This window comes from Panthera tigris, chromosome A2 (assembly GCF_018350195.1).
Source record: "Panthera tigris isolate Pti1 chromosome A2, P.tigris_Pti1_mat1.1, whole genome shotgun sequence".
NCBI classification, from domain to species: domain Eukaryota; kingdom Metazoa; phylum Chordata; class Mammalia; order Carnivora; family Felidae; genus Panthera; species Panthera tigris.
The window spans coordinates 21,629,013-21,652,032 of record NC_056661.1 but is presented as its reverse complement, the minus strand read 5'-3'; the positions used below and the strand labels follow the sequence as shown (position 1 = coordinate 21,652,032).

The 23,020-nt window shown below is 57.5% G+C and overlaps 1 protein-coding gene across 1 annotated transcript in view; it reads right to left on the bottom strand.

The window, feature by feature from the left end:
• The window catches only part of PRKCD (protein kinase C delta), a 29,777-nt gene extending 7,124 nt beyond the window's left edge, over window positions 1-22,653 (bottom strand). The window contains exons 1-10 of the mRNA XM_042979159.1: window positions 22,436-22,653; window positions 18,588-18,701; window positions 6,370-6,503; window positions 5,062-5,261; window positions 3,685-3,745; window positions 3,351-3,513; window positions 3,229-3,260; window positions 1,837-1,922; window positions 1,416-1,545; window positions 623-723 (exon numbers count right to left, since the gene is read on the bottom strand). Of these exons, the coding sequence (XP_042835093.1) occupies window positions 623-723; window positions 1,416-1,545; window positions 1,837-1,922; window positions 3,229-3,260; window positions 3,351-3,513; window positions 3,685-3,745; window positions 5,062-5,261; window positions 6,370-6,484 (888 nt within the window). The 5' untranslated portion in view covers window positions 6,485-6,503; window positions 18,588-18,701; window positions 22,436-22,653. The remainder of the gene's footprint in view (window positions 1-622; window positions 724-1,415; window positions 1,546-1,836; window positions 1,923-3,228; window positions 3,261-3,350; window positions 3,514-3,684; window positions 3,746-5,061; window positions 5,262-6,369; window positions 6,504-18,587; window positions 18,702-22,435) is intronic.
• Window positions 22,654-23,020: the final 367 nt, after the last annotated feature.

Sequence of the window (23,020 nt, the reverse complement as noted above, 5' to 3'; positions counted from 1 at the left end):
CTCAGCCAAGAAGGAGAACCCCAACCATCCATGACTCCACTCTCAAAACCAATGGGGGACAGCAGGGGCAAAGCCCAGGACTCCAGGGAGCGCGCGCGCGCACACACACGCACGCACACACACACACACGCACACACACACACACACCCTGTAGCACAGGGATACCTTGATGGCCTGGAAGGCACTGAATAGAAAGAAAATTTTGCACATTGAATCCTCCCACCACTTACTCAATGGATTATTTGTGTTGCCTTCACTGGTAATTGATTCTAGAATTTTACCTTAAAGTGTTATGGCATTTCTCAAGCTCCACCCACACCCAAACACACAACATACACAACACATAAAACATACACACAATAAGGGCTCTTAGTTCCAAGCATTCCAACCTTGTGGTCCTCCGGGCTCACCAAGTACACAACCACTTGAATAATTTCTTATATGAGAACAAGCCCACCGCCTTCTGCTAATTCTTGGACTACATCTTCCAGAAGTGGGGTCATGAATACAAATGCTGCCCACCCACTCCACACCCCAGGGTTCTCTAATAGTAGCATGAGCCCTGACGGCCCACCCCCAATCCTGCCACCTTGTGTCCAGGGTTCCCACCGTGTCTGCCTACCTGGCTCACTTGGTTCAACGCCTCAGCCAAGAGCTTCTGGTTAATGCCACAGAGGTTGGCCACCTTCTTCTGGCACTTATGGTGCACATTCATGCCACAGTCTGGGGTGAAGCAGACACAGGGCCATCAGGGCCCCCGCTCAGGCAGGGCCTGACAGGCTGCCGGCAGGCTCTGGGAGAACTGTCCCCATCCCCCCAGGCTCAGCCAAGTGCAGAGAGGAGGGGAGGAGGGGAGGAGGGGAGGAGGGAGCAGGAGGAAGCAGGGCTTTGGTGGAGTCTGCTGGGTTTCTGGTCTTTAAAAAAAAATGCATCTGAAGCCATCGTGAGTGCTTTAAATCTTTCATTATTTAAAGAAGAAAAAGAAAAAAAAAAGGCACAAGATAGGAGACCTAACTCTAAACCCTTCAAAGAATGTCTAGGGCAACCTAGACAAGCCACTTTTCCTCTCAGGGGGCCCCCTGTTTCTGCCTCACTAAAGCCTGGGTCCAGGGAAGGGGTCTGTGAAACGTGTTTGCTCAACACCTTCCGCCTGCTTGTCCCTCAGTGATTCCTTGGGCCCTACTCTACTCTTACCCCTATCTTCCACTTGAGGACACTGAGCTCAGAGCAATGGGGACTCCTGGTCACACAGCAGGTAAATGGGGAAGCCAGTGGGGAGGGGACATTGAGGCCTTCCCCAGCAGCGGGGCAAAGGCAGCATTAGTTAGTGGGAGTTTAGGAGGTCTGGGTGGGTAGGCACCAGCTGGGAGTGCCCTCCTGCCCAGCCCTAGTCCCCGGAGCTGGGTGGCACGCACCTTCACATTTTAGTCCCTGCTTCACCAGCCCCCACAGCAGGCTGCCACAGTGGTCACAGAAGGTGGGGCTCATGTAGTTGTAAACCTTGAATCGGTGCGGCATGTCGATGTTGAAACGTTCTTTCTGGAACTGGGAAGGAGAGTGTCACAGGTTGAGGGTCACATGCCAGCTCTAGCTCCTTCCTCAACCCCTAGTTCTCCTCAACGCCGTGCATGGCAAGATGCTCAAAAGGGCTCCACTGGGCCATGGGGTAGGGGGGGCAAGGGGGAAGGTACAGGAACTGGGCAATCTGGAAGTCCAAGGAGGCAACCAAGAAAAATGGGGAGAAGGACAAGCTCCACAGGGAAGGGGTGGGGAGAACCCAAATCCCTCCCAGCTGGCCAAGCCCCCCCAGGTCCCCCGCCCTGGGCCCAGCCTCACTATGGTGTCCCGGCTGTTGGCTGCGGTGCCGGTGCACCGGCCGATGATCTTGTCGATGCATTTCTTGTGGATGGCAGCGTTGCATTCTTGAGGAGGCACAGGCCAGGAGGGGGATGGGAAGGCACCAGGAGGGGCAGAGCTGTGAGCTGGCGCCCACTGGCCCAGTCCAGCCCTCTATACAAAGCCACTGTTTTCCCTGATCGCCCACACCCTCACCCCACAGACGCCTGGGGCCCACAGCTTGCTTTTTCTCTCCTCCTGCCTGCCCTTGCAGGAGGGGCCTGGAAAGGGGAGGAGCAGGGAGGGCGGGCCAATTGGAGGATCTCAGAGATTAGGGAAGGTTCAAGGGGTCCTAGTGGGCAGTGGGGGCAGCAATGAGGGCACAGAGTATTGCAGTGAGAGGACTGCAGGCAGAGAGCCCCCTGTCTCTCTGCTATGCTTGGGACAGCAAACGGGTCCTAAGCTCTCTCATGCACATGCACACACATGCGCACACACACCACCACCACCACCACCACCACCACAAAGACACCAGAATATACACACTGCTGCATAATGACAATATGCTCTCTATATAAAATGCTGACTATGTACTAGTCACCTAAACTGCAGCTTTATATATTTTATCCCATTTGATCTTCATAAAGGCTATTATCCCCATTTTACTGAGGCACAGAAAGGTTAAGTCACTCTAAGGCCCTACAAATAGGAAGTGGCAGAGTTAGGATTCAAACCCAGGCCATCTGGCTCCAGAGCTTGTGCTCAATTTTTTTTTTAATGTTTATTTATTTTTGAGATAGAGGCAGAGCATGAGTGGGGGAGGGGCAGAGAGAGAGGGAGACACAGAATCTGAAGCAGGCTCCAGGCTCTGTCAGCACAGAGCCTAATGTGGGGCTCGAACCCATGAACCATGAGATCATGACCTGAGCCGAAGTTGAACGATTAGCTGACTGAGCCATCTAGGTGCCCCCAGAGCTTGTGTTCAGAACCAGCACCACTGTGGAGGTATCTTATATGTGTGTACCCATATACACACATGTCTAAACAGAAGCACATGTGCAGCCAAGGGTATACTATAAAAGGTCTAATAGCCTCTGCAGGGGAAAAGAGCCGTGATAAGTAGCATTGGCTGATTTCTATGTAAATACTGCACCAAAGTCTGGGAAAAGACACAGAGAACTGGCTTTCATGAGCCAGAGCAAGCCCACTCATGCACCCACTGAGTGTGGTTCTCGTACATAGACAATGACGTGGAAAATCTCACATGCACGCATGCAAGCACACAGAGTCTAGACATGTGATCCCTGCACAGGGACATGGGCTTTCCTGAGAACGCACGCAGGTACTGGCAGACACACGTGTGCAAACAGACCGGGCAGTGGAGACACTTACGCCTGCATTTGTAGCCTTGCTTGTTGAGACCCCTGAAAGGCAAATCCCCAGGCAGGGTTAGTTCTGGGTGTGGGGCCCTCCCTCCCCAGACCCCACTCTCAGGAGGCACAGCCAGCCCTCACCAAACAAAGTCTTTGCATACAGAACAGAAGGTGGGCTGTCTGAAGAAGGTGGCAATAAACTCATGGTTCTTGATGTAGTGGATCTTGGCCTGCTTGATGGCTCCACGGCGGTTCATTGTTGGAAACTTGGCCTCGTCTTCACCCCGCATAGACTGTTTGCAATCTGGCGGCCGTGGAGTAGTGAAGTCAGCCCCAGCCCCGGAAAGGGTAACATTCCTGTAGTCCCTCCCAGGGTGGCCCTGGACAGACTGCCCACAGGGACTGCTTCCCTAAGGTTCTGTCCTGGCTCTGGCCTCTGAACCTACACCCCCAGCCCAGATAGGGAGGGTCTTACCTATGTCTTCCAGGAAATACTGCACAGACATCAACACCTTGGCCTGGGGTTGCAGGTCCAGCTGCAGGGGTGAGGGTAGGGAAGGGGTGGGGGTGGGGGGTCAATGAGGGCGGGCTCCAGCCATGCTGGACTCAGAACCCGCCCCCATGGTTGGTCCCCCAAGGCCAAGGGAGTCCTGGCAGCCTAGCCAGACACCTGTCTGCCCAGTGTGGGCACGGCCCCGCCCCTGAGCCCCGCCCCCACCCTCTACCCAGAGGTATTATTACATTTGGGGAAGTGAAAAGATCCAGCCCACACCCAGCCCGGCCACATGGCCCAGGAACAGATTGGGAAGGGAAACTCCCCACCCCCACTCCTGGCTGCCCCCTTAACGAGGATCTTAGAATGTCCCCCCACACCCCCAAGTCCCTGCACACACAGAGACACAGACACATGCGTGTTGAGACACCCACACTGGTTCTCTGTGTCCGAGTCTCTGCATGCCCAGCCTCCTCACATAGACTGGCTGCTTCTGGCAGGACCTTCACCTCTGCCAACACCCATGCCTGGTGACTGATATCGTTTCTTGGTGGAGTAGACAGACAGCACAGCAAGTATCTCTACCTGACCAGCCAAGTGTTCATACAGCCCTAGGTCAACTTCTCTCCTGGCCCCTTCATACCTCACTGGAGGCTCACCAGAGTCCCTCACAGTCATAGTGTCTTTCCAGTGGGGACATCTTGGATGCAGGAGCCCACATGTAACCCCAGGGGGCAAGAGGTGCTCTGCCAGCGCTGACATCCGTGGCCATGAGGGCCACATGGCCATATGCGTGTGCAAAGTCCAGGTTTCGGCAGGTGAGTGATGGCCATAAGCCTTCCCTTTCTCCCACCTCCTCCTCGTTGAGGAGACATATGTTCCCTAATGCCTGCCTGGGCCTGGAATATCTGTGAAGGCTCCAAACAGAACTTGGAACAATGGGGGCCTCTGAGAAGTGGGTGCGGTGCCTGGTGGTGGGGCCAGGACATACCCTTACATATATTCTGAAATGTTTTACCTTGTGCATATCGTGCTTTCACAAAATTAAAAGGGAAAAGAGTAGTCGCAATGGCAAGGATGGCTCCCTTGAGCACCTACTATGTGCCCAGCGCTACAATAAGCCCTTGGCATCCAGTGACTCATGTCACCTGAACAAATGACCCTGAGGTGGGGTCTTTTGCTAGCTTCTCCTTTTACAGATTCAGAACTGGGCTCAGAAGGTCTGGGATCTGGTAAATCACAGAGCCAGCACCGATCGCAGAGCTTCTCCAGTGGCCAGACAGGACCTGCACCCCGCAGCCAGGCTCACCCAGGGGCCCACACACGTGCGTGCACACGCTGCAGCCCTCACGTCCTCACCCAGAACTCGGCCTTGCCGTTGTTCTTCTTGCAGCGCTCAGCCAGTACCGACACACCCACTGTCACCTCAGACATCGGCTCTTCGGCTGCCCGCATCAGCACGATCTGGATGACGCGGCCCTCGTAGATGTGGGCATCGAACGTCGACTTCCACTCGGGGTACATGGTGGGCTTCTTCTGCACCAGTGTCTTCCCGCGCTCTGCAACATGGCCAGGCAGGCAAGGTCCGGCTGGGGTCCCTCTGTCCCACCACCCCACCCCCAGACTTCCCATAGCCTTCAGCCAGAGAGAATCCTCCTGGCTCTCCCTCTGATATTTCCACTCCCCCGCCTTCACAACTGTGCTCTGCTCACCTCCCCAGCCTCATGTCATTCCTAACACACCCTAGAGCACACAGCTGCCTGCAGCTCCTCTAGGAAGCCCTGCTAGGTCCCATCCCAGCCCCTGCTCTTCCCTCTTCCTGTGACCCTCTTCCTCAGCCCCACTTAGCTGTCACCTCCCTTCATGCACTCAGTGAACACATGTGGAGGCCCGTCATGCCAGCCTTGGCATTTGGAGGTGAAGCACACGACAGAAAGAAAAGTGAAAAACAGTGCCTGTCTCCCTAGAGCCCAGTCCAGGGCAGAGACACGAGCCCATTAATTCCTCAAGTAAATGTTAAATCACAGCTGTGATGAGATTGAAGATGGCAAGGCCAGGGCTTTAGACCTGCTCTGGGTCATGGTCAGGTGGCATGCCCCAGCCTAAGGGTCAGGGAATGCCTCCTGGAAGAAGGGACAGCTCAGCTGGGACCTAAGGGATGAGCCAGGGGCTCAGCAAGTGAGGACAGAAGCAAGAAGGAATGGTGTGAGATGTTTGCCTCTTCCAGGAGGACCTTGCTGAGCCCAGCCTGGGACAGTGCCTCCTGTGGGCTTCCCTGTCACGGGACTCATTGTCTGGCTCCCACACCTGACTGTGAGCCCCATGAGGGCAGGGCTAAGTCAGCCCTGGAGCATGGCAGTGTCCTCAGTGCCCAGCACAGGGGCTGGCACAGATGAGCATGAGGAAATTGTTGGGTGAACCCACCAATAGGGGAGGAGCCAGAATCCCCCCTCCCCCCCACCTCCACCCCACGATCACCCTGGAGAAGGCTCTACACAGCCAGTGCTAGAGACCCTACGGGCACTCGGTGGTCTCCACGGTCCTACACCCACAGCTGGGCTGGGCCGGGAGGTGAGGATGAGGAAGAGAAGGATCCCTCGGAAGTTCTAGGGGAACAAGGCATGGGCCCTGCAGGGCCTCCCACCGAGCCTGGATTCTCAGTCCTACCTGTGCTAAGTGCCTCCTTCATCTTCACGGCACAGAAGGGCTGGCTGGCCTCATCCGCAGCCTGCAGGGAGCCGAGCTCATAGGAGGTGAAGGCGATACGCAGGAACGGTGCCATGCTGGGGCCTGCAGTACGGCTGTACGGACAGAATGGGTGAGGCTGGGCAGCAAGGGACAGTCCCAGGAGGCGCTGCTCGGGTGCCCCCGGGGGACTCTCTCCGCATTGAGTTTGGCCCATTGAGTTAGTGCTTACAGGGCGCTAGTTCTAGTTGCCGTTGTCAAAACTGAGAAGTTTTCTGGAAGTCTGGATTTGTGGCATCCCTGGTAAAATGAAGATGTGACCTCAAGCACACTGGGCAACAGCTGGCTGGCACCCCTGCCAGTCTACTCCAGGCCAGGGGCCCCCTTTTTACTCCTTTCCAAAACCTACCGGGACCCTGGAGGCATTGAGTCTGTGACCACGAGTCATTTATTTGGGGACTCATTTAAGGCCCCTGTAATACCCAATTCCTGTGCACATACTATGTGCTGAGCACTCGGTATATGCTGGGCTCCAGCACGTCAGTGCCAGCCAAGATGGGCAGGACGGTACCCCCGCCTCCCTGCACCCTGTTCCCTTGCAGATCTTCTTGGTTTTCGAAGTTTGTTTTTTATTCATAACTACCCAGAAGGACAAATAGGGCCAAGATGACCACCCCCACCGTTCAGATGGAAAAACGGAAACCCTGAGGCTGAGCCAGAAGCTAAAGCTGAGATTCCACTAATTAAGCACCCACTTCATTCAGGGACCAGGGCAGGGAAAGGCCCCACCCTCACCCCTGACCTTTTGAACGCCAGCCCCTCTGGGTCAGGTGCCCCTCATCCTACAGAGGTTGCCTGCGCTTTCCAACTAATTTTTCCCAAATATAAAACTATTTTAATGTTGAACGTAACACTGAATTTGTTTTTTAAACCACACAGGTCACCCCCACATCTCGCCCTATTCCTTGCTCTTCCTCAAATCAAGGGTCACTAAAGGAGGTGACCCTGAGGGTCTTTTGGGTTGTTATTCCTGGAGGAGGGCCACATGTGCAAGCCCCTGGGTGTACCCTCATACACCTACATGGACACTGGCTCTGGGCCCCACACACGAGGCTGCTCCATAAACATGGTTGAACGAACACTCACTCATGTACATGCACATACGTATGTACTCACTCCATATTGAACGTAAGCCAGCGTGGCGGCAATCTCAGACACGTGCCCCTAGACCACCCCCCCCCCCACATACATGTGAATATGCCAGAGCCACCCTGCCCCCGGGATAGCTCCCCCAGCTCCTCCACAAGGCAGCCAGAGTAGCAGCCGGGTCTGCCGAGAGCTCCCAGCCCAGATGAGCTCACAGGAAACACTGACCTCAGCCTGAAGCCCAGCCCAGGGGCCCCGCCGGTCTTCTGAGGCCAGCAGCCAGGGGAGAGGGGAGGCGCGCCAGGCGAGGCAGACCCCACCACGTCCCCTGCCCAGGCCTGGCTCCTACTCAGAAGGAGCCAGAATGGGTGTGTAAGCTCACATCTGAGCTCAGGTCCCAAAGCCTTCAGTGTAAGACCAGCCAAACCAGCCACTATGACCTCTTGGTAGGCAGGGAGGAGGAGCCGGCCGTGGGGGGCTGCTGGCTCCTCCCTGAACTCAAGCATGTGTGAGTGTGTGAGCTGGAGTGTCTGAAGGTGTGAGTGGGTGGCACAAAGTGGGCACTGAGCTAATGTGAATGGGAAAGAGAGCAGGCTGCATGGGCCAGGCTGGCTGTGTGTGTGTGTGTGTGTGTGTGTGTGTGTGTGTGTGTGTGTGTGTGAATCTGGGTGAATGTCCCAAACTGTCGGGCAAAAAGGACATCGTGCCCTTCGTGAGGCCACCCTGCTGGCCTGGGGACCCAAGGTGTGGAACACCCAGCTGAGTTCTCCCTGGGGGGTCCAGATGATCGGCAGGGCCCCTGCACAGCACACGTTTGCCACAAGTTTGCATCCACAACTCCCAGGCCCGACCCCAGCAGACACGCTGGGCCGTGTGCTTCCCAACAGGATAACCCTGGGACCCAGGGTGGGGCACTGACGGGCTTTCTGAGTGTCTCAGAGGATGAGGGCTGAGTGGTCACACAGGCAGGGACAAAGGAGCAGTAGTCACGCTGCAGGGGCCTGGGTTCCTGCGAGAGAGGGGGTCAGGGTAGCCTTGGTGGCAAAATGATCTGGGCATTTGAGGCAAGCGGTCAAGATGCCTCCCCACCGCCTCCCCTTGGGGCCCAGTCCAGATGGTCCCAGCTCCATGACCTCACCCACCTCTGTCCATGGGGACCACCCCAGGGGGCTGCATGAGGAGATGGAATCAGAGAAGCCCCAGGAATGTGAGGCAGAGCCCAGCCTCGCAGGCCGCCAATCAGGCCTGCGCTCCAGCACCCAATGATCACACTCAGAGCAGCTGCTGCTCAGTTAGAAGCCACTGGAGGGAAACCGTAACCACAGCAAGCCCCAGCCCTGGCCCCAAACCTGTACAGCCAGGCCGCAGTGCCATGAGGAGGGGGACCATGGGGCTACTCAGCAGCAACCCCAGGGTTGGGTCACCCAAGCCCCAATTTCGTAGACTAACACTAGGGCATGGGCCCTCCACCCCACTGCACGGCCCAGACCCCAGGAGGGAGACAGACACCATGAACCAGGATCTTCTTCTATTACCACGTGACCCTGAGAGAGGTCTTGGGCCCTGCACAGTGAAGCCAGCACTGCCCATCTACCTTGCAGTCTGAACACTGGTGGGGAAACCAGGGACTGAAGTAACAGCACAAAAGCAAGGTGTGCCGATTATTTATAGCCCCCATGCAAATAGGCCCAGGCCCATAGGCCCCAAAGGAAGGCCACTGGCTCAGCCTCACTGCCGCTCTGCCAGGCCATGGAAGTGGCAAGGGCTGATCCCACACAGACCTCCATGGGGACCTGCCCCTCAGAGCTGGCTGAGGCCAGCCAGGCCTTTCCCAGCTAGCAGTGGGCTGTTAATCTCTACTCTCCAATTTCTTCAGCCCATAGCAGAGGCAGCCCTATGAAGTTGGGGGAGCACCGGACACAGAGTCAGAGGATCTGGGGGTGAATCTCAGCACCCTCACTTATAAGAAGGATCATCCTTCCCTAAGGCCAACACACACCAGATTAACCTTGTAATGGCATTAGCTCACTTTGTGTCCGTGCTGGTTCTGGAAGTGGGTATTTTACTGATGAAGAAACAGATTTGGAGAGGTTAAATGCCCTGCCCAAGGTCACACAGCCAGTAAGTGGTAGAAGGATTTGAATCCAGGCCTGCATCTTGCAGCCGATGTTCTTTCCCGTATACCATGTCAGGAAGAAAAGACAAAGGGAAAGAGGGAGCAAAGGTACAGACAGATAAATGTGCCAAGCACTACACACAGACACTGAGGACAGAGGAAACGAGGAGAGGGGTAAGGGCACCAGGAGAGTGGTGCCCTGTGCTTAATCAGAGTCTATCTGCCCAACCCCCTCTGGGCCGGTCCTAGACCTGACCTTGAGGACCTCTTCCTTTTCTGTATGAGGGTGGTACAGACCCCTGAATTCTACCTTCCCGCCCATCCCAGCCCCTTGGGCCAGCCTCTGGTGCTCAAAACCTGGGGAAGCCTAGGCCATACTAGATTCCAGTCCCAAGGCATGAGGGCCCACTGACTCGGCTCCCCACCCCACCCTAGACCAGCCACCCAGAGGTAAGGAAAGGTGGTGCTGGGCAGGACCAGAGCAGGCAGGTCACCTCCTCCAGGGCAATGTACTCCCAGGCCGTCCAGGGCAGTGGACAAGGCCAACCTTGAGGTGAGCAGAGTGACCACACTGGTGAGGACTCCTGGGGCACAGAGGACAAGTGTGCATGCTGCACATCCACGTGTACGCCCGTGAGTGTGTTCCAGCAATGGGGGTGATGTGGGAGACATGGCCTGAGGTGTGCCAACCGGAATAGAAGTGTACTTTCTAACTCTTCCACAGCAATCATGTGTAATTTGTTCAATAACAGTTTTGTTAAAGGTGAAAAATAAAACCCATTAAGTCAAAACATATCTAAGAGATGGACCTTTAGACACTGACCCGCCCATCTCCTCTTTGCAGGGAGGGGGAAACCAAGAATGAGGTCCTGCAATGAGAGTCTCCAGGTCCCCAGACCCGACCTGGCCCCTCTACTCCGGTCCTTCCCTGGCACTGGATTCTGTCTCATAGGCCACAGGGACATGCCCACTGGACCGAGGAGCAAAGTGGGGCCCCAAGAAGAGAGACTTGGCCAGGCTCTTGGGGACTGTGTGCAAACATAGATGGAGGCTCCCTCAGAAAATCTGCCAGAGAAATAAGAGGGGGCAGGCTGAGGTCAAGAAAGGCAAGCAAACAGAGCCGGGGCACCTGCTGGGGCAGAAGACGCCCTCCTCCCATGCAACCCTTTCCCACACATATCTGCCCAATCTTGGGGCCAGCCCCTGTCGCCTGCCCATGGAAGGCACCACCCGCTGCCAGTCAAGGCTGGGTGGAGGTGGCTGCAAAGTGGAGGCAGTGTCGGCCCAGGCTTTCCTCGGGATACAGACCCAGCCTGGGGAGTAGTTCAAGGTCTAGCCCACTTGGGCCTAAAAGGATGAATGAAGGAGGGAGGACACATGAGGCCCAGGGAGTGGGAGGGTAGGCCAGTGAAAGGCAGTGTGATCAGTAGTATGGAGCAGGGCTGACTCTGGCAGAGCAGCAACAGGGCAAGGCAGCCGGGCTTGGCAGGGAGGATGGCCTCCCCAGATGGCCTTCCCAGACGGAAGCAAGTCAGAGAGGCCACAGGGGTTTCACAACCCAGGAAATGGGCTCAGCAAGAAGAGCAGGAGGTGGGGGAGGGGAAGGGCTAGGCAAGGTCCCCTCTAAGGCCCTTCCACCAGGGCCTGTGCCCCAGCCTCCATATGACCAGCTTTGTCTTGGAGGAGGACCAGCTATGGTCTCAGATCATGGCCAAGTCCCAGAGCAAGTCCAGACACTTGCTCCCAACCCTCAACCCCCACACGTGCTCCTTCTTGCCCCGCCCCTCACAGACCAACCACTGCAGTGGACTCTCCTCCCTTTCCCCAGCGACCCCTACCAGTCACCACCAACCCATGAAACCTCCTGGGCTCCCACTGCCCTTGGAGAAACCCCAGACCTCAGCCTGGCCCTGGCTTGCTTCACCTCAGGTCTCACCTCTGGCTACTCTGTGAACTCCTGTCTCTCTTTTAAGCCCCCTCTTTTACATATGCTATTCCCTCAGCCAGAATGTCCTGAATTCCTACATATCCTTGCAGACACTTCTAAAGGCCAACCCTGGGGAATCAGGAAGCCAGCTTCTCCCCTGCCTCATGTACTCACTACAGGTACCCTGTGCAGTTGTCTGAGAAGTGCATGCTGAGGACCTGGGTCTGTTCTCTGGGCACTGTCTCAATCCCTGTCTTGGGCTTCTCAGCTCTGGCCACACATATGAATGTCCTGGGGACATTCAAAAATCATTCTGCCAGGCTGACCCAGTCCACAGGGATCCAGTGGGAATCACAGGTGAGGCCTGAGCAGCATGAATGAAGCCTCTGCAATTGCAAAGGGGTGGTCATACCCTGAGAACCAATGAAAGATGTGGACCCTCTTCCCAGGAAAGTACGTACAGGTGGTGACATAATTCTGCACACGATGGGGTGGGGGCTCTAAGTCCCAAAGGCCCAGTCCAGCCCTCCTCAGGCCCAGCCAGCAGGCACCACAGTGACAAGACATACTGGGCCATGGAACTCACAGCTAGGAAGGTAGGGGACAGTCACATAAATATGTAATTACAGAGGAGGATATGACCGCTGCTCAGGTAGTGAGTGGAAGGGAGCGAGAGGGGCTGGGGTAGAATGGGGACCAGGCTTCAATCTGAGAGATGTGCAGGGGTGCAGCTGGCCCAGCCAGTCAGAGGATCTAGAAGGGTCTGAGAGGCAAGACTTGGGACCCTGGCTGTCACTGGCTCACACTCACTCCTGCCAGCACATGGTAAGGGGAGGGGTGAGGATAGGACCTTCTTGGGGGCATAGTCCATGCCAGGCCCAGGCCTTGAGTCACTCAGCTAGTCCTAGGATTGGGGAAGCCCTGGACTCAGTCAGAGGGAGAGTTCCAGGTACCCCCTGAGGGAGAAACAAAGGCCCCTTCACGGCAGGACTGAGGACAAGGGGGCCTCTGTGAAGAGCTGGGGTGGGGGGTACATGAGGGTCTTTCCCAGAATAACCGCACATGTGTGCACACACGGGCACACCCACCAACCCAAACACACAGTTACACATGGGGAACCCTGCTTGCAGTTAGACACACACACAGATGGTTGTAACCACAGGCACATACACACTCCTAGGATGACTCAGTGACACACACTGAGAAACACCACCCCCCACAACCGCTGTCACCTGTTGACACATGTCGATACCCTCATGCACTCATAAGCACAGAGAGATCTGTGTGCACACACGGTATCACCAGCACAATGGACAGAGATATTCCAGGCAGACACAGGGATAAACACACAAGTCTGGAAGCACCCACACACGTCTGGCTAGGGTCTGGCACCAGGAATGTCCAAATGTAGCCTTTTCGACCACAGCCCCTGGGGCACAACGGCTAAGGAGGGAAACAGCAGCTGGGTGTCAGGCAGGCTGGGCCTCTCCACGGAAGGAGGCAGAGAAAGTCCCTCCTGGCCCAGAGCAAAGTCCAAAGTGCACAGAGGAAGAAGTGGGCCAGTCGCATACATCACTGGGCAGGCCTCCCCGCCCACCCGTCTGAGGGGACAGCGGAGGCTGAGGACGAGACCGGGGGTCACAGGTGGCAGTCCGAGGCCTGGCACACGGAAGGAGGGGAAGGTTCACACCTGTCAGGTGGGGCGGCCACGCCAGGTACCTCACACATGACCTCCAGTGAGCTCAGACTCACTGAGCAGAACTCAACAAAAAGAGAGCAATTCACCCAAAGCCACAAAGCCGATGGGGCAGCCTTGTGGGGAGGCAGAGAGGGACCCTCCAGTTCTAACTCTGGAACTGGCCACCTGGCCTCCTGTGGGGTGAGGGCATGTCCGTGTGCCTGGGGGTGGGAATGGTTCCTCCTCCAGCCTCCAAAGAGGTGGGCCCCAAGTCTACTTCCTCCACCTTGTCCCTCTGCACCCCCAGAGGCCTCCTTCCAGATTCCCATGGTTCTCCCCATAGTTGACATTAATCTCTGTGTTTGGGAGAAGGTGAAATGGGCGCCTAAGGCTTTTGCCACCCATCACCACAAGGGGAGCAGGGCTCGGATGACGCCTCCCCATCTGGGGATCGGGAGAAGCCGGGAGAGAGGCAGGGCCATGGCGTGCCATCCCATGGCGGGCAGTGAACACAGGAACTTAGGAGTGGGGGCCTGGGTGTGAGTTGGACAGGTCTAGTTCAGACCTGATCTGTTCCTTGGTGCCCTGTGAACCTGGTAAAGGTGCCCTGGCATCCTCGTCTGTAAAAGGGAATGATCTTGCCCTGCCTAGGAGGCTGTGCTGAGTGCAAGACCTGGCACCATCATCCTTATCACCACCTCCACCCTCACACCTGTCCTCTCCACACCTGCCCCCCTGCCCATTTCCAGCCGTCCTGTCACCAGGATCAGTGGTAAAGGGGCTCTCTCAAGCCTCCCACCCCTGTAATGCCCTGCTCTGGACTGCTGCTCTGGGAAAAGACCAGGCTTGGCAAAGGCAGCCTGAGACCTTTGGCAGACCCTGGGCTAGCTGCTCTCTCTCTCAGGGCCTCGGTCTCCCTGTACTGATGATTCAGACCCACAAGCTTTCTCCAGCCCTAGTACTAGAAGGCCCTGCAATCCTCCTGTCTCCCTCCACCCTGGTCCGGGCTCCCAGCCCCTGCAGCCCACACCAAGCAAGCATCTGATCTAGCCGCTCCACTGTGCCTGTTTACCCAACAAGCCAGTGACATGATCCAAAGCTTCCGGGGCTGTTGTGAAAACAGTGGCTCAGCCACCGCAAGCCTGCCCTCCTGGGCACCTTGGCAGGGACCTTTGAGGGACAGCATCCCAACCCCATACCGAGGGCCTCTTGAACTTTCCCACCAAAGACCCGCCAAACCCCGTCCTCCCCAGCCCAGGCTTGCACGCTACCTCTTGACTCTCACGTCTCTGCTTTCAGCTCAGGTCCCACAAACTCCAGGCCTGCCTGTGGGCCCACCTGCCTCCCCAAGCTCACCATGCTCTAGAGACACTCAAATGCACTTGAGCCAGGCTTCCTCATGTCCTCCATGCAAGTGTCCCCTCATCTCCTAGCAGGGCCAGCACTGGCCCCATGACACCAGAGGAGGTGGGGGGTTCACCCTCCTCCCCACACAGCATCACCATCAGTTCTGTGCTGCATTCTACCCTGAAGTCATCTCTTCTGTCCACCGCTGTCCCCATCCTAGCACCCCATCACCTTCCCCAGGCTCTGCACCTGCTTGCTCTCCATCCTCTGCTCTGGCCCCACAGTCCTTCTGCCCCAGCAACTAAGGCAGATCTCGTCACTCCCTGCCCAAGTCCCTAATGGTTACCTTTTCCTTCCCAATAAGCCTAGGCGCCTCCCCCAGGCCTAACCCACCCTCCCTGACCTCCTCGGCCACTGCCTTCCCCTCACTCCTCTGCCCCAGGCCACGGTGACCCCTTTCAGTTCCCTGAACAGCCAAGTTCCTTCCCGCTTAGGAGTCTCCGCACTTGCTATTCTGTCTTCCTGCCCCTCCTCTGAAACACACACTGGCTCCTTATCATTCAGGTCTCAAATGGACAACTCCTTGACCTTCCCATTTCACAGATGAGGCAGCTGAGGCTCAAAGCAGTCTAGTCCCTGGCTCAAGACTACACAGCCAGTAAATATCACGTGAGAATTCGAACCCAGGTCTGTCTGGTGCTTGCAGAGGTCTTGCTCCTAAACCTTCAGGATATGCCCTCACTCAAAACTCCTAGCCCAGGCCCCTGCCAATCTCCAGCCCTCCAGTCTTCTGGCCCCCGCCTACAATACCACTATCATTACCACACCAACACCCAAGGCCCCCAGCCTCTGGGCCCTGGAGAGCAAAGGGCTTCCCCTCCCTGTCCCTAGCACAGGCATGTCCCTGTCACCAGCTGCCACGTGTCAAGGATGTATGTATGGACGTGTGTGTAGGGGGGGTTTCTATCCCCAGATGTCTACCCCCTTCCCAGTCCACAGGCTGACTCCAGGGGTCCAAAGGGCAGGCAGTCTGGCAGGAGGGCTCACCATCCACCCCCCATCACCAGCGTCAGTTTCTCCAGGCCCAACGTCCCGCAGGGGACCAGAGTCAGGGAAGGGGCCCAGGGGAGGCTGAGGGGGCAGCAGGCAGCTGCCTTTCTCTTCCCTGCATCCATTTGTCATGAGATCTATTTTCCTCCCTTTGAAAGGGAGTGAGGGGGCTGGGCTGCTGAGTGGGCACAGCTGCTCTGCCCTGCAGCTCCTCTCCTCAGAGGACATGGAACGTACCCTCCCCACCCTGCAGCATTGCCACCGGGAGGCAAAACAGAGCCTGAGACCTGGCTTCTCAGCCGCGTTGTGCAGCCACCTGGCCCTGTGACACTGGGCCAGTGCCCAGGCCTTCAGACAATAATAACCCCACCATCAGTACCACTTGCTGTTTTGGGGGATTGTTACCACAAACTGAGTGCTAAGTGCTTTACATAACTCCAGTTTCTACCCCTTAAACACTAATAAAGTGCCAGGCAAGTTGCTAGCTACTTTGCATACATTATCTGTAGCTTCCGGCACAACCGCAGGAAGATGGATGCTATCATTGTCTCATCTGTCAGAGAAGAAAGATGAGGCACCAGGCATCAAAGCCACTTGTCCAAATTCATTCGTACAGCTTGGAGCCTGCTAATCCCTGAGACGTAACCCAGCCGACGCCAGTTCACGCGACGCAGCTCTGCCTGCCAGAGTTAGCGCTCTGAGCCTCTGGGCTCAGAGGAAAGGAGGAGCTGGGGTGATGGGGGTTGCAGGGAACTTCATAGCCTCAGCTCCCCGAGCCCTCTCCTCGGGCCTCTGTCAAGGCCTGGTCAGCCCTGGCAGTGGGAAGCCTGGTCAGTCAGCCTAACCCACTGGTCAGGCACTGCTCCCCTCACAGGCAAGGCCGGGGCGGGGCAGGCCACAGCCGGACGGCTGGTCAGTCCCACTCTGAAACCACTTCCTGGGCAGCCCAAGGGAAGTGAGCCTCCGGAAACACCTCGGATGGACAGATCTCTCCCTGGGCCCAGGCCTTGGAAAGTGTACAGATCGCCCTGGGAGAAGTACCCTGCTTGCCTCCCAGTCGCCAGAGCCCAGCAACTCCGCTGTGGGCACTGACACTGCGGGGACAGAGGAACTGATTGGACCCCCACCCACCTTCGAGCACCTTAGCCCCATGACCACAGGCAGCCCACTTCCTCCTCTGCGGCAGCAGCCACAAACGGTGCCAGCACAGCTGAAGTCGTCCCCCATCATCCCTCCCCCACCCCCTACAGAGTCCTGGTCAGCCGGGGCGGGGGGGGGGGGGGGGGGGGGGGGGGGGGGGGGCGGGGGGGGGGGGGTCTGGCCCAGGTGAGCAGGATGGCTGGTGAATGCCTGGGCAGGCAGAGCCCATCTCCTGGTGTGGCCCAGCCCCCTGGAGCACCTGTGGTCACAACCACACCTCAAACCTCACCCTCAGTGCCAGACGCAAGCTGGGTTGTGACCCTGACCAAGGACCCCATTTCCTGACCCAGGATGGGCAGTGTGGTATGTGTGGGCAGGCTTCTGAATGCAAGGATGACTGGCCGAGCACCCGAGTGCGTGTTTGAGCATGCCTGTGGATATGTGTGCGCATGTGTAGTGCGTGTGTGGGCACTTGAGGGTGTGCAGGCCTGGGCGCAGAGGGCAGCTCAGTTTCTATATCCCTGTGTGAGCATACCTGTGTCTGCGCCAGCTGGGAGGTGAGGTTTGAGCTTTGAAAGTGGGCTGGCTCCAAGACTAATTGGTTGAATTTCTTAGGGAATGGGGCTCAGTGCTGGGAGTCGGTGGGTCCCTGACCTCAGGTAGCAGAGGCCTCCAGCCCGCCAAGGACACGTCACCTCCTCCCCTCACCAGGTTTGATGGTAAGTTGAATAAACAGCAGACCCAATGATGACCCTCCCCTTGTTTAGCCCCCACTCCCATCCCAGGAGCCAGGGCCCTGCCCTCCTGCCCTCCTTCCCCTCCAAGTTAAGCTCTGAGAGCCCAGCCCCCACTGATCTATTCACCACCATCCCCCACCCCTGCTGCCCCCCGAAAATCTGTAGATACCAGTAGAGGCGGGAGTAGGGCAGTAGGGGCAGGAGCAGGGGTTGATCAGGGAGGTCTCCCTGAGGAAAGACCACCTTTGCCACCCCTCCCCACTGTCACTCCCTAGGTTCCAAGTGCCCTCAGCAACCCCCCCCCCAATCACACCCCAGAATCTTATCCACTGAACTTTGGACATTCGATAGGTAACTCTCAGGGTTGTTTTCATTATAATGAGGGCAGAAGGAAGGAGGTCTGGCCCCAAAAGAAGGAATCTTTAGCTTTATAAGGAGCCTGAGAGAGTGCAGCCTTCCCCAGTATTACTTAGAGACTGCCTAACTCACCCAGAATCTGGAGGCTGGGGAGGAGAATTGTGTATCTCTCCTTCACCCCAGAGAGGATGGGCAAATGAGGGAACTGGGATGTGGAAAAGAACTCAGGAGAGACCTCATTCCATTCTCAGTTTGGTGTCCAACCCACTGTGGGGCCCAGGGCAAGCCTCAGTTTCCCTGTGAGATGATGAGAACAGCCTGAGGCAGAGACAAGAGGCCATAGAAAAGCTGATACATCCACCCTGAACCCTTGGCACATACCCCGCCTTCTTTCTAACTGACTAGCAAAATGTCACCCCTCCTCACCCCAGACGGCCGGTGGGCCCCAGGCCTCTGAGCTCCAAGGCCACAGTCTTCCCTGGGCCAAAAGCCAGAGTCAGGCAGGGAGCCCTCATAGGCAAAGCCAACTGCTGCCCGCTCTGGGCACCCAGGCCCCTCACTCAACCCAGGGACTCTGTGTGACCCTTCCCCTACCCGACCCAGCCCCAGCCCCAGCCCCAGCAGACAGGGAGGAGCCCAAAGAGGAAGGCCACCCCGGCACACTGTCCATATGTCCATCTGTCTAGGAGGATCCAGTCTTACCTGGGGCTCCTGGCTCCCCCTTGCCCTCAGTCCTGGCTCCCGCTGCGGCCACCGCCACACTACCACCACCAGAAGTAGGTCCGCTGCCCTCACCTGGGCCAGTTCCAGGCCGACCTGCAGGAACAAGAGGCAACAGCTGAGCTGGGAGGCACTGCCAAACAGGCTTTCCCCATCAGTCAGCCCCAGAACAGCCAACGCAGGCCCGGCTCAGCCCCATCTGGCTCTGAGACCTCAGCCTCTTTGGACTCAGTTTTCTCTTTTGTGAAGTGGAGTGTTGGGCCCAACTTCTCCAGGGCACCGGCCCCATGTCCTCTCCACGCTAGGGGTTGGATCGCTTTGTCTCAGCCCTCAGAGCATTTCCAGACTACAGACGCAGCAAGAAAGCTCCCACTGTCCGCCCGAGGTTGTCCTGATCTTCCTGTCTGCAAGAGGTTGCCCTATGACTTAGGAGACCTAGTGGCAATTGGGGAAGCCACTGCTCTGTGGCCTGGGGTAATTTCCCTGAGCCTCAGTTTATCTTATCTTTAAAATGAGGAGACTACATCTCTCCAGGCGGTTCTGAGGCCCCAGTGATGCGGCATGATATAGCTCCTATGCTAGACTCACCTTGGGAGTACCAAATGAATAGTGACATTTTTAAAAAAATGTTTATTTATTTATTTTGAAGGAGGGGGCAGAGAGAGAGGGAGAGAGAATCTTAAGCAGGCTCCACGCTGAGCACGGAGCCCTACCAGGGGCTCGATTCTGAACAAGGAGATCACGACCTGAACTGATATCAGAAGTTGGATGCTCAACCAACTGAGCCACCCAGGTACCTCGTGACACTTTTTTATTCTTTGTTTTACACCTTTTAGCTCAGGTGATTCTCACATTAATATTGTGCCCATTATACAGCTGAAAAAAACCGAGGCCCAGAGAGATCCTAGAAGGAAGGAATGGCAAAGGCAGCAAGCTGTCCCAGGTCTCCTGGCTGAAAGGCCTGGGCCTCGGGGCACCTGGGTGGCTCAGTTGGTTGAATGTCCGACTTTGGCTCAGGTCATGATCTCGCAGTCTGTGAGTTAGAGCCCCATGTCGGGCTCTGTGCTGAGGGCCAGAGCCTGGAGCCTGCTTCGGATTCTGTGTCTCCCTCTCTCTGACCCTCCCCCGTTCATGCTCTCTCTCTCTCTCTCTCTCTCTCTCTCTCTCTGTGAAAAATAAATAAACTTAAAAAAAAAAAATTGAAAGGCCTGGGCCTCCACGAAAGATTCCTCTCCCCAAGATGTGAGCTCCTCCTCCCACTGAAGACCCCCATCACCGCTCCCTAGGGACTGAGGCATCCTCAGGCTTGTCTGTACTTTATTTCTAATTTTAATTTAAACTCCAATTAGCTATGGCAGCTAAATGGTGTCAGCATCCTGCAGTCAAGCTCCAAATCACCCCCCCGAGCCCCTTCTTCCCCATCAGTGTTGCTGAGACTGGGCAGGTGTCAAGTGGGCTGAATAAGGCTGCTGGGGTCTCTGCCAGCCCTCAGCCCTTCTGAAAGCAGTCTGGTAAAGGGCACGGGAGGGGGCCCCAGACACATCACAGAAAAGAAACTGGGTGGGGGACTATCTGGGCTTTTATTAGCCCAGCTCTCAGGAAAATGGAGACCATAGAGTAGGCAGGGGAGAGTGGTCTCCAAATAAGACTTAGCATGTGCTGAGCTCTGACAAGCAAGCCTGTGTTAGAGGACTGTTGCCACAGGACCTCAAGTCCTCACAGCAACTTTCTCCATTCTGCAGATAAGGGGACTCAGCCTTAGAGAGGCCTAGCCCCAGTCTTGCGCCCGTAAGAGGCACAGTGAGTATTTGAGCCCTAGGTCTTGGTCACAGCACTGCAAACCCAAAGACTTGCCCTCGGGTATCTTTCAACTTGGGGGGCAGAGGAAGGCAAGAGATAGAGGCCTTCCCCAACTCCCCAGGAACCAGGGCTGGCCTTGAGGTGCCCCGTGCACATCCACACCCTCACAGCCTCCCACATGCTCACACACACTGGGGCTCTCACCTTCCCGCCCAGCACTGTCACCTCGGGGCACAGGCACCACACTCTCAGTTCCCTACAATCATAGGGACTCCCTAGCACACAGACTGGCAGTTTCATACAGTCAGACTGTGAGTCTCCCACCAGTCACACACTCACCAGTCTCGCCCAGCCACAGTTCTGAACACACCAGATCCCTTATACCAGCTTATAGCTAGGTATAGCTGTCCAAACACCTCTACATCACACACACACACACACACACACACACACACACACACACACAGGACTGCCCTCTACCGGCCTGTCCACCGCACCCCAACTCAGTCCACAGCAGGAACAAGGAAACTCAAGGGACCAGTCCCCTCCCTTGGTGACCAGGTCAGCCTGGTCACAGAGGCTCAGTAGCAGAGGGAGAGGAAGAATGAGTGTTACACACGTACCCACACTCAGACACACACATGAGCCGGGTGGGGTAACACTCTAACACAAGGCTCCCAAAACTAACAGTTCAAATGTATTTGGCCAGTGGGTCACCATGGCACGCCCAGAGTACAACATAGGACTGTCCAGGCACATAAGGGACACATAGGTACACAAAGACACACACACACCCCAACACATTGACGGGAGTCTGGTGATAAAGAACACACAAAGACATAGTGCACACAGAGTTGCGAAGGGCACACAGAGCCTCAGGACACACAGACATACACACATGTACATAGGGAAGGCACACAGGTGGGAAAAGACCACAGAGGCAAGTTCCAGACACAGTGACAAAGAACACACAGGCAGACACAGACACACAATGTACCTACATGTCCAGATACAGGCAACTCATTACAAGGAGTCAAGTCCAACCGTACAGCGTAGGGACCAGAGGAGAAGGGGATGCCCTTAAGCACAGCAAATCCTTCTGACCAGGTGTGAGTGGGGGGCTCAGTGGGGCTCTCCCTTCTCACGGGAGGAAATGAGAGTCAGAGAAGTAGGACAGTTCTGACGGTGCCCATCTCCAGCCTCTTCACCCCGAATCTCCTCCACTCTCTCCCCTCACCTGGCCGGGACCCACGGGGGGAGGGGTGGCGTCTGAATTGCGGAGGGGTTAGGACCGACGGGACCTGGAAGGGGCCTCTAGGCGAGGGGGCTCAGAGGGGCGGAGGGGTGGGGCGGTAAGGGGGATGGTGGAGACTGGAGCCACGCCCAGCCGGAGACAGATGGAGAAAGACCGAGAGAGACACCCAGACTGAAAGGAGAGAGCGAGCGAGAAGGAGGCGCCGCTCCGGCTGGGCCGGGCAGGGACCCAGGGGCGGGCGGCGAGGCAAGGCGGGCGGCCTGGCTTCTGCTCCGCGGTAGAAAAGGAGAGGCGGCGGGACCGGCAGGGGGCGACGAGCGTGGGTTGGGGGCGCGGCTCTGGGAGGACAGGATCCAGGGGCGGCGGGAGGTGCGGTGGGGGTGGGGCACGCGGAGGTCTAAGGACAGACAGATCAAGATTAGGAAGACGCGGACGCGGGAACACATGAGGGGGTGGGGACAGATGGACCGACCGAGGGCCCCAGGGAATCGACGGGGACGGACGGACGCTCGGAGGGTCTAGGGACATACTGGCGGGTAGAGGGGCCGGGAGCAGACCAACGAGAGGGCCTCGGCCCGTACCGCTGAACGGAGGGACAGACCGACGGACCGGGGACGGAGGCACCGGCGGGTCTCGGAGCGCGGCGGGGACTTTCGCTGGCCGCGGCTCAGTTTCACAGTTTTGGAAACGAGAACCGGATTGGAGAGGGGGAAGGGAGGGGCGGCGCGCCCTAAGGGTAGCCCGGCTCCCTCGTCCGGTCCCGGCCCTCACTCACCTCCCGCGCACCTCCAGGCGCCAGGGGTCTCGACGTCTGGGGTCCAGCTCCCTGCTCCGTTCCGGGGCGCGCGCGAGGACGGGGGGTCGATGCGGGCCCGACCGGGACGGGCCCGGAGGCCGCTGAGTCCCGTCCGGGCCTCAGCGCTGCGTGCGGATGCCGAGGGTCGCTCCGGGGATCCCGGTGCCGCAGCCTCCCTCTCTCGAGCCGCTGCACACGGAAGTGCAAGGGGGCGGGGCGGCGCGACCTCACCCAGGTGCCTGCCACGGCCCCGCCCCCGCTCAGGGCCCGCCTTCACAAGGGCCAGCCCCCTAAGGCCCCGCCCCCGCCGCGGAGAGGAGGGGGTCCCGGCCTCCTCCTCCCGGTGCCGGTCACTCTCGGCCGGTCCCGGCGCACCTCGGCCCCTGCCAACCCTTGGCGCGCGCACCAGCCCTCAGAAGGGGCGTCACTTTACAGAGGAGGACGCTGAGGCCCGCGGGAGGAGGACGCTCTCCCAACCCCCCCACCCCATTCTCCACCCCTCTCACACCGTAGCCTGGGAGGTGCCGGCGGGGCTTCCCCAGCTCCCAGCGCCCACGCCCGGGA